At 42.8% G+C, this 10,734-nt stretch overlaps 1 protein-coding gene across 1 annotated transcript in view; it reads right to left on the bottom strand.

Moving 5' to 3' along the window:
* The window catches only part of Ankhd1 (ankyrin repeat and KH domain containing 1), a 134,175-nt gene extending 124,274 nt beyond the window's left edge, over window positions 1–9,901 (bottom strand). The window contains exon 1 of the mRNA XM_013020304.1: window positions 9,486–9,901. Coding sequence (XP_012875758.1) covers window positions 9,486–9,779 — 294 coding nt within the window. The 5' untranslated portion in view covers window positions 9,780–9,901. The remainder of the gene's footprint in view (window positions 1–9,485) is intronic.
* Between the last annotated feature and the right edge of the window lie 833 nt (window positions 9,902–10,734).

Below are 10,734 nucleotides of genomic sequence, written 5' to 3' on the forward strand. Positions count from 1 at the left end.
CTCTTCAGCTCAAGGCTATTACTCTACCACTTGAGCCACAGCGCCACTTCCAGCTTTTTTCTTTTTGCTTATGTGGTGCTGAGGAATCGAACCGAAGGCCTCAGGCATGCAAGGCAAGGCTCTACCACTCAGCCACCTTCCCAGCCCCCCCCCCTTTTTTTTGCCATTCCTGGGGCTTGAACTCAGGGCCTAGGCACTGTCCCTGAACTTCTTTTTTTGTTGGTGGTGATGGTGGGGCCTGAACTCTGGGGCTAGGCACTGTCCCTCAGCTCTTCAGCTCAAGGCTAGCGCTCTACCATTTGAGCCACAGTGCCACTTCTGGCTTTTTTTCTTTTTGCTTATGTGGTGCTGAGGAATTGAACCCAGGGCATCATGCATGCAAGGCAAGCGCTTTACCACTGAGCCACCTTCCCAGCCCTTCCTTTTTGAAAAATAGTTCAGAAAATAAAAACAAGGTGGAAGGCTTTACATACAATTTTTCCTTTCTTCCTGCTTTAGGTATATTTGTCAGGAAGAAAGGTAAAGCAGTTTATTGTCATAAAGAAGGCAACACACCTTCATCTACAGTAACCATAAACTGTCAATAACTACCAATAGACTACCATACATATTTTAACTTTTATATAATACTTAGAATATAACAATATTATAAAGCCAGTGCTTCCTAAATTAGCTAAAGTGTAAAGGTAGACATGACATATCTTTCTATCAGTGGTTTTTAATTATTTCTTAATCCTTTCAAAAATGAACAAAATGCCTGAACTTTTTAAAGTTCAACTATAAAATATCTTACAACTAAACTCCATAGTACTCAAAAGTATACCTTCTTACTCTGCTGATCTACATGGCTATCACCAATTTATTAAAAATACAGGTGGTCTGGGACGATGGCTCGGTGGTAGAGTGCTTGCCTTGCATGCATGAGGCCCTGGGTTCGAGTCCTCAGCACCACATAAGCAGAAAAAGCCAGAAGTGGAGCTGTGGCTCAAGTGGTAGAATGCTAGCCTTAAGCTGAAGAGCTGAGGGACAGTGCCCAGGCCCTGAGTTCAGGCCCAACAAGAAAAAAAAAAGTTCTTGCTCTGGAAGTGGTGCTGTGGCTTAAGTGGTAGAATGCTCACCTTGAGCTGAAGAGCTGAGGGGCAGCATCCAGGCTGAGAGTTCAGGCCCTAAGACTGACCTCCCCCCCCCAAAAAAAGAAGGAAGTTTTCTAACAAAGCCAAGAATGGATTATATACAAGTTTGAGTTGAGCACTAATCAAACTACTGATTAAATTCTTTTATATAAGGCATCAGAAAAGAGATAGTAAGATGATTTCAGAGGTATTAACTACAATGGGAATCAGATGACCTTTTTTTCTAGTTCTAATACCTCGCTCTCTTATACGTTTCCAATTAGATATTTTTCATGTGCAAATTTGGTTCTAGGGTTTTGAATTGAGTCCTTTGTGCATGCTAGGCAGGCACTATAACACTTGAGATAGATTTCTAGCTGAGGTATTTTGGTGTATATGTGTGTGTGGTGTGTGTATGTGTGTGTGTGTGTGGTGTGTGTGTGTGTGTGTGTTTTCTTTTTGAGACAGGATCTTACTATGTAACTGAAGCCAGCCTGGAACTTGCTAATTAAGGCTAGTCTCTATCTCGTGACCCTCCTGCTTCAATTTCCGAAGTGCTGATGGTGCTGATGGCATGAACCATTAACATCATGCCCAATGCAGATACTTTCTAAATTCCTTTTGTTAACATACGAAGAAGAGGTTAGCTCAAAAAATAGAAGAAAAAAAAAAACCTTTGAAAAATCATCTTGTCTTGATCTAACTCTTCACTTTAGATCTATCAAAGTTTTAACAGGGACTATACAGTAACTTTTGTTGGTGGTGGTGGTGACCAAAAATTTTGTTTCTTTTCTTTTTTTTGCTGGTCCTAGGGCTTGACCTCAAGATCTCTCTGTCCCTGAGCTTTTCTGTGCTCAAGGCTAGGGCCCTACACCACTTGAGCCACAGCACTAGGAGTAGTCTGCCCTGACTGGCTTTGAAACATGATTCTCAGATCTCAGCCTACTGAGTAGCTAGAATTACAGGCATGAGCTACCAGTGCCTGGCTTTTTGTTTCTTAATGGAAGAAACAAGATAGTATGAGCTCTGAATTCAGTACTGGATTCTAATCCTAGTTTTACCAATCACTAGCCACTTGAGGCTTGTTTGCTTATATTCATTATATCATTACTCTGAGCCTTCATTTATTCATCTATAAAAATGTAGATAATACCTCAAAGGAGTATTGGAATGATTAAATAAAATAACGATAGAATTTAGTATGTTATGGCATACAGTAAGCATTCAATATATGGTAGCAGTTACCTAAAAGGAGATAAGGCAGAATTATCACTAAAATTCCATGACTCTATAGACAAGCAACAGGAGAAGGCAAAGTTATCAACAAAGTCTGAAATGATACTGACTCAGCTCATTTAGTGGTTAAAAAAAGGATTAATATTTCTTTTAATACTGGTTCTAGACACACAAAAATATGGTAGATATGTCATTGCTTTTCTTATTTGCCAACTCTAAATAATACTTTATAAAAACCACTTTGCTTTCCTTTAGCAATGTATTTATCTTATCTGTCACTGAATCAGAAAGCCAGAAGATTTTCAGTAGTCCATCATCTTTTTATTACCAGACAGGCTCAGAAAAGAATATACTTAAATTCATTCCCAAGCTTTATGCATAACACAATTTATCACTTTTTGTTTTTATTTTACATATTGCTAGAAATTGAAACCAAGGCCTTGCACAATCTAAGCAAGCATTTACCACTAAACCACACCTTCATTCAATTTTTCAAAAATGTAAACCCTTCACAAACTTGCCATTTAAAAATCTCACACAGCCGGGCGCTGGTGGCTCACGCCTGTAATCCTAGCTACTCAGGAGGCTGAGATCTGAGGATCGCGGTTCAAAGCCAGCCCGGGCAGGAGAGACCGTGAGACTCCTATCTCCAAGAAACCACCAGAAAACCGGAAGTGGCGCTGTAGCTCAATGGTAGAGCGCTCGCCTTGAGCTGAAGAGCTGAGGGACAGCGCCCAGGCCCAGAGTTCAAGCCCCATGACCGACAAAAAAAAAAAAAAAAATCTCACACAGCCGGGGCTGGGAAGGTGACTCAGTGGTAGAGCACTTGCCTTGCATGCATGAGGCCCTGGGTTCGATTCCTCAGCAACACGTAAGCAGAAAAAAAAAAGCTGGAAGTGGTGCTATGGCTCAAGTGGTAGAGTGCTAGCCTTGAGCTGAAGAGCTGAGGGACAGCGCCCAGACCCAGAGTTCAGGCCCCACGACCGGACCCCCCCCAAAAAAAAATCTCACACAGCCAGGCACCAGGGGCTCACACCTGTAATACTACTCAGGAGGCTAGGATCTGAGGATCACGGTTCAAAACCAGCCTGGGCAGGAAAGTCCCTGAGACTCTTATCTCCAATAAACCACCAGAAAACTGAAGTGGTGCTGTGGCTCAACTGGTAGAGAGCTCACCTTGAGCTGAACAGCTTAGGGACAGCGCCCAGTCTCAGAGTTCAAGCCCCACAACCGACCAAAAAAATGTCTCACACAAAGCCAGAAGCCACTGGCTAATGCTTGTAATCCTAGCTACTATGGAGTCTGAGGCTGTAGCAAGGTTCAATGCCAGCCTGGGCAGAAAGTTCACTCGATTCCATTCTCCAAAATAACCAGCAAAAAGTAGGGCTGGAGGTGTGGCTCTAGGGATAGAACATCAGCCTAGCAAGTACAAGACTCTAAATACAAACTCCAAACTATCACACATATACACACCCCTCACATGAATACCTTCTGTGTGACAAGAAGGGGGAATATACATATTACATATAAGTATGTATTATCTATACATACACTTATTTATTTGACTCAGTAATAAAGTCTTTTAACATTGGGGAGACCCTGAGTTGAATCCCCAGCACGCGCGCGCACACACACACACACACACACACACACGCACACACACACACTTTTATAGAGCCTCAGGAAGCTGAGATCTAAGGATCACAGTTTGAAGCCAGCTTAGGCAGAAAAGTCCCTTTGAGACTCTTATCTCCAATTAATTACTCAAAATCCAGAAGAAGTGTAGCTGTGGCTCAAAGTGGTAGCTCACTAGCCTTAAGCAAAAGAGCTTGAGGACAGCGCCCAGACCCTGAGTTCAAACGCTGCAAATAACGCCCCCCCCCAAAAATATACAGTAGTAAAAAATCATAGCAGTAATCGAATTGAGACTTCACAGTCTGTAATCTCAGGACTCAGAAGACTGAGTCAGTAGGATCCAGAGTTTAAAACCAGCCTGGACTCCAGATTGAGATTGTCTCAAAAAAGACTTTCCTAGCCTTAACCTTTATATTATTTTGGTTTGTAGACTGTATAATGTTATCACTCATTGAAAATGTGTTACATAATAACAACCAAAAAACACAAACTTCAAAATTAAGCTTGTGCCAAGTTGATACTCCTGTAGTGTGTGACAAATTGTTACAGTAGTTATTACTGTTACATGTTATTACATGTAACTTTTTCTTAAACTTTTTTAAACACTTCAAATGTTTCAAAAGCCTGCTCAAGGGTAAGAAATTATATTTCCTATTTAATCCCTATTGGTAATTTATAGGATAGAACCCTTTGAACAAACTGAAAGTCTCCATATAACACCTTTTTGAAAATAAGTGTGTTTTTAAGTTAACCAAAATGGTACATTTACCATAGAAAATTGAAAGCAGTACAAGCTCATTTTACATTAAACTATTTCTCCCTTGTTCTGGTTATAAGTATAAGCCCCAAGATACTATTAAAAGAAATGACTCAACTTGTTTACCTGAAGTTTGAATATAGAGTATTTGTGACAAAATTGCTATGCTTGACAAGAACAGTCTCTAGAGTGGCCTCTGGACCAATCAAGAGTGATTTTGTTCCCAGAAGACATACATTAATGTCTGAAGAACTTGGGGCTATCACAATTTGGTACTGTTATACTGGCATCTAGTGGGTATAGCCCAGAGATGTTGCTAATGCATAGAAAAAGCTTCTCACAGGAAGGAAATATCCAGCTCAAAATGTTAATATATTGCTACTCAGAAACCCTGCCTCTGTATACAGATAAAAAATAATCCTAAAGAAAATTACAGTTCCTTTGCTACTGTAGAAATATCAGAGTGAAATTTCTGGGCTTTTGAATGTAAAAGTAATTTCAAGGAGGAAAAATATCTCTACAAAGCTTTTGCTATGATTTCAAAACTGTATTCAATTTTTTTATGTAACTGCAAATATGGCACATGCTTCAAAAAAATAAAGAAACCTCAAAAAAAAGCTATGCTTTTCTAATTTGATCTCTAAAGTAAATATAATAAACCTGTACATAAGCATACATGAACATATAGGCCTAGAAAATTTGCTGAAAGAGAAAATTTAATATTAGCTATCTTGAGGAGTAAGAGATGAAGGGTTGGTCGAGACAAGGACTTTCACTTTCTGTCTTATCTCTACCATCTATTTTCAATTTTTCACCATGATGCTGTACTAGTTTTATAATAATTTTTAAAGGAGAGATATGGGGGGGGGGAAGATGGGAAAGGATGGTAAAGGGAAACAAGAAGGAAACAATGCTTGATAATAAGGTAATGTACTCATTACCTTGCTCATGTAATTGTAACCCCTCTGTACAGTATTTTCACAATTAAAAAATAAATAAAAAAGGAAAAAAAATAATTTTAAAGTATTACACAAATACACCATATACTATATGCATACTTACATACAGAAAAAATTTTAATTATAAATCTCACAATGTCTTTTCTTCCAACTTGCTTTAAAAAAAAGGCAATTCTAAAATTAACATTTAAATACTGGAGTGTGGATTTTTTTTTTTAAATAATGGGTATATTTCAATATGACCTAATTCAAATTCTCTTTTTTTTTTGGTGGGGGGGCCGTCATGGTACTTGAACTCTGGGCCTGGGCGCACTGTCCCTCAGCTCTTCAGCTCAAGGTTAACACTCTACCACTTGAGCCACAGCATCCACTTCCTGCCTTTTCTGTTTATGTGGGGCTGAGGAATCGAACCCAGCACCTCATGCATGCAAGGCAAGCACTCTACCACTGAACCACCTTCCCAGCCCCAAGTTCTAACTCTTGTATTCAAAAATCATGCTCAGTATGCCTGAAGAAATTCAAAACAGATATTTATCCCAATGTTTAAAACAACAGGGATCAAATGATGGCATTCCCTAAGATGGCATATATCTAGTATACTTATTTAACTGTGCTAATACAAGTAAATGTCTTTCTCAAATTAAAAGGTGTTTTGGCTTGACCAGCAAAGGAATGTACTAAGTCTATACATTTCTTATTCGTTGTTCTCCTTATCCTGCTCCTTTGAGAAGAAGAGAATCTTCACTTTAAAACTACAACCAAGGGCCAGGCGCTGGTGGCTCAGGCCTGTAATCCTAGCTACTCAGGAGGCTGAGATCTGAGGATCGCGGTTCAAAGCCAGCCCGGGCAGGAGAGACCGTGAGACTCCTATCTCCAAGAAACCACCAGAAAACCGGAAGTGGCCCTGTAGCTCAATGGTAGAGCGCTCGCCTTGAGCTGAAGAGCTGAGGGACAGCGCCCAGGCCCAGAGTTCAAGCCCCATGACCGACAAAAAAAAATCTCACACAGCCGGGGCTGGGAAGGTGACTCAGTGGTAGAGCACTTGCCTTGCATGCATGAGGCCCTGGGTTCGATTCCTCAGCAACACGTAAGCAGAAAAAAAAAAAAAAGCCAGAAGTGCCACTGTGGCTCAAGTGGTAGAGCGCTAGCCTTGAGCTGAAGAGCTGAGGGACAGCGCCCAGGCCCAGCGTTCAGGCCCCATGACCCGACCCAAAAACAAACAAAAAAAAAAACTACAATCAATTCATCTTTGTTAGTGTCTACATACTTAGTTCTAAAATATTTAGGAAAGATACAAATTAAGACTTCAGTATTATTCATCAAATGCCAGTAAAGCTTTTTTTAAGGAGCATTATTTAAAACCTGTCACACTGGAAATTCAAAAACAGTAGTATGGGAGAAGATAGTTCCACAGGGAAGAAATCAGAAAAGGTAAAGAATTTACTTCGCCAAAACAGATCAATTCACTCAAAAAGGCACAGACTATATATCTACCATGTGTACTCCATAGCAGAGAATTTTTTTCCCTATGTGAAATAGAAGAAACAGGACACAAAGCAATTTTTTCCCTCTATAGATTACGAATCTATACAGAATAAGAAATGACAGCAAGGAAGTTTTTTAGGTATCTTAGAAATCTTCATTCCAAAAGCCAAATTAAAAAAATAAAAATAAAAACAGGTTGGAAGTGTGGCTCAAGGAGCATAAGCCACGGAGGTGCTAGGCTCTGAATTCAAACCCCAGTACAAAAAAAGCAAACAAAAACCAAAGCAAAATCCTCAATACACTTAATACCAGGATCCTTTTTTGGTACAAAAAATGTAAGCAAACTAAAATATAAGGTTAAATACTAAATGGATGTAAGAACAAATACACCCATTTGGGTGTAAGAACAAAGAACACATGACTACTACAATAAACTTGAAAAATGACCACAAAAGGGATATATTGTGCCCATAGTTTTACCCATTATACCCATATAGTCTAATGATTCCAAATAATGAGACAGAGACACAGACCAAGAGAGAGGGAAAAAGAGAGATTTGACTTTTTATTTTAGAGACACATTAGCACTGTACTTCTAAAAAAAACGTAAATACTACTTATATATGTCTCACCCATGACAATTATGTAAAATGGCTCTCCCCCAAATCAAGGGGACTCCCTTTTCACCTTTAGACCAAGGCAAACCTTTTCACTTTCTCCCTTACAAGTTTCAAACAAAAACTCTAATCTTAGAAGAGGCTAACTTATTAGCTTCTATTAGAAGGTCCTAACTTCATTTCCTAGATAAAAGTCTAGGTTCATCTCTTAACAAGTTTCACTGAAAGGAGGAAGCCTTCCACAAATTCAAGAGTCAGAGAGCTCCTGACTCTCCCCACAATTCCTATTCAAATAAAATTCTTGAATTAGAAGTTACTTCTCTTACAGTGAAATTCAAATATATGCATTCAAAGGATTATACCCCTTTATGACCTAAACACTGTTGTTGTTGGGTTTTTCCCAAAACAAAATGTTGGGGTCAGAATACAGGAAAGTTTTGAATTTAAAGAAACCACTGCTCAGACCTAGGAAGCTAAGATAGTACACTGACTATTCTGCAACACACATTCCTTTATTTCAAATTCAAGAGCCGGGATCTTTAGTATTCAAAGAGAAATTCCTGCACTTTCACCCCAAAACCAGAGGTTAAAGTAATTGGTCACAAGGGATAAACCAGACACCTTAGAACCAAAACAAAACAAAACAAAAAACCTCTGAGCAGCTAAAGCAATAATCAGAGGACGTTACTAAATCCCAGCCACGGTAAGGGGAAAGGTATGTGTATGTATCAATGTATGTATGTTCATATGCAATATATACAAAACTTGTATATACTCATGCAGATAAAATGGTATTGCATATACATCTATCTATCTCTATATGATCCTTGTTTTCCTTAAAGACGAAGAGGATGATGTCTACCATTCTAGGTGACTCAGATCTAAAAATGTGTATAGGAGATTACACATGTAAACCGAGGAACTGATAACTCATCTTCTTCCCTACAAAAGAAAAGGTGTCCGTCGGGTGGCTCACCTTCTCCCAGCCTAAAAACCTCGAGAGTTCAACTATCCAGCTATTTCCAAGCTCAGAGATGCACTGGAACTTCCTTTTCCTGTCTAACTTCACCAAACGTCCCAGGAGCTACAGTCACGTGACTTTTCAGATCTTTAAGGGGAGAAAATAAAAAAACCACACTGAGAACACCTTAAAACTAACCTGTTTCACACTAGAGAGGGAAATACGAGCTCTACTTAAATACCTAGGCAAGGCATTTATGTAACGCGGAGGCAAATAAATGCACCCTTCGACTTTGGAGAGAGCCCACAGTAGATTTTTTTTTTCCTTTGAGCTATCTGTCCCTTTGAGCGGTCGGGTCCCTGTCCGTCTCCCTCAGTACCAAGGGCAGGGACTCTTGCAAGACCCCGCCCTCCCCCAGTTCCAAAGCGGGTGGGCGGGAGGTAGCCCGAGGAGTCCGGGTTCCCGCGCGAAGCTCAGAGACCAAAGCGCTCTCTATTGTGGGTCTTTGGACGGTGACGGGAACCCGTCCCGCTCCGGGCGCTGGCTGACGGAGTAAGCAGAGCATTTTACTAGGCCCGCACGGCTGCTACTGCCGCCATGGAGCCCATCGCTGTCACAGAACGACTGCACCCAGGAAGCGCGAGGGTGGCCCCAAGCCCTGTGCTCTCCCCAAGAGAATTCACGCCTCCCGATGTGTGAGAGGCTGGGGTCCTGGAGCCGTACCTCGGACACCTCGTCCTCGTCGCTGCCAGAGGCACCACCTCCACCTCCCGTCCTCAGCACGGCAGCCGCCAACTTGAAATCCAGCGCTGCGTCCCCTCCTCCAGCACCGCTGCTGCCGCCGCCACCGACTCCCGGCGCCGACCCGGCCTCCCCAAAGAGCCTCACAGTACGGATCCCCAACCCGACCCCTCCCGGCGGAGGCGGCTCCGAGGCCCCGGCTGGGGCGGATCGGGGAGCCACCGAGTCCAAGTCTTCCTCAAAGGAGGTGCCGCCGCCTCCGCCGTCAGTCAGCATGGTTCGCACGCGGAGCGGGAGATGCTGTGGAGATACTCGCGGCCACCGCCGCTGCTGATCCCGGGAAGGAGAGGAACAGCAGGAGGAAGAAGCTTCTCCTTTCCCCCCTCCCCCCTGTCCCAGCAGCGCCACTAACTTCTCACTGCCTAACCTGCTGCCTCCCGCCCCTTCGACTCTCCACTGGCTGCAACTCCCCGGCGGCTGTAGATCATTGGCCAAGGTGACCTGTCGCTCAGGCGCCCCGTCACGCGCCGCTCGCTGGCTCGCGGCCCCCAAGCTGCGTTGACCCGCGCAGGCCTAGGCGGTTGTGAACACCCGCCTTCTGCTCTCCACAAGCAGACTTCCGGTCTTTTTCTGTCTCTATTGGTCAACCTCTCTGACTAGCGCTTCACGACCTTAAAGTGGATTAGTTGGCCTTCTGGTCAGTCACAGTGACCCCTAACAATGGCAAACCCCATTGGCGCCGTCAAGTGTCCGTCACTTTGTCATAGGACGTCGCGTGGTACAATTGGCGGGTGAGGGTACTACTCATCCCGCCCCCATCTGGGAAAGGGCCGGGGAATTTCCACTTCTGAGTGTAAAATGAAGTCTAAAGTGGCGACCCACAAAAATTAATAAAATCTTGAGTAGACCTAACCCCGCGCTCAGTGAGTCTTGCGCTTCAAGGAGGTGAGAGGAGCCTAGGTAAAGCAGCTCCCACCTGTAGCTCCTAACCAAGCGACACGAATGTGGCCGGAAGTAGCTGCTTGGGGATTGGAGGAAAGAAGCAATCAGTCTCAGCGAGGCTCCACCTTCCTGCCATGACCTGGTTGGAGGACGGTGGCGTCAGTCATCATAGCAGTCGCCACCTCAGAGACAGGTGAGGTTTGTTAAACCCACCCGTCTAGCTACTGGCTGTTTGGGCGGGAGTTGGGGGAAACGAGGGGGTGGGGGGAACCTGAGTTGTGAGAAGGCG

The sequence above is a fragment of the Dipodomys ordii genome, unplaced genomic scaffold, assembly GCF_000151885.1.
Source record: "Dipodomys ordii isolate 6190 unplaced genomic scaffold, Dord_2.0 Scaffold50, whole genome shotgun sequence".
NCBI classification, from domain to species: Eukaryota; Metazoa; Chordata; class Mammalia; order Rodentia; family Heteromyidae; genus Dipodomys; species Dipodomys ordii.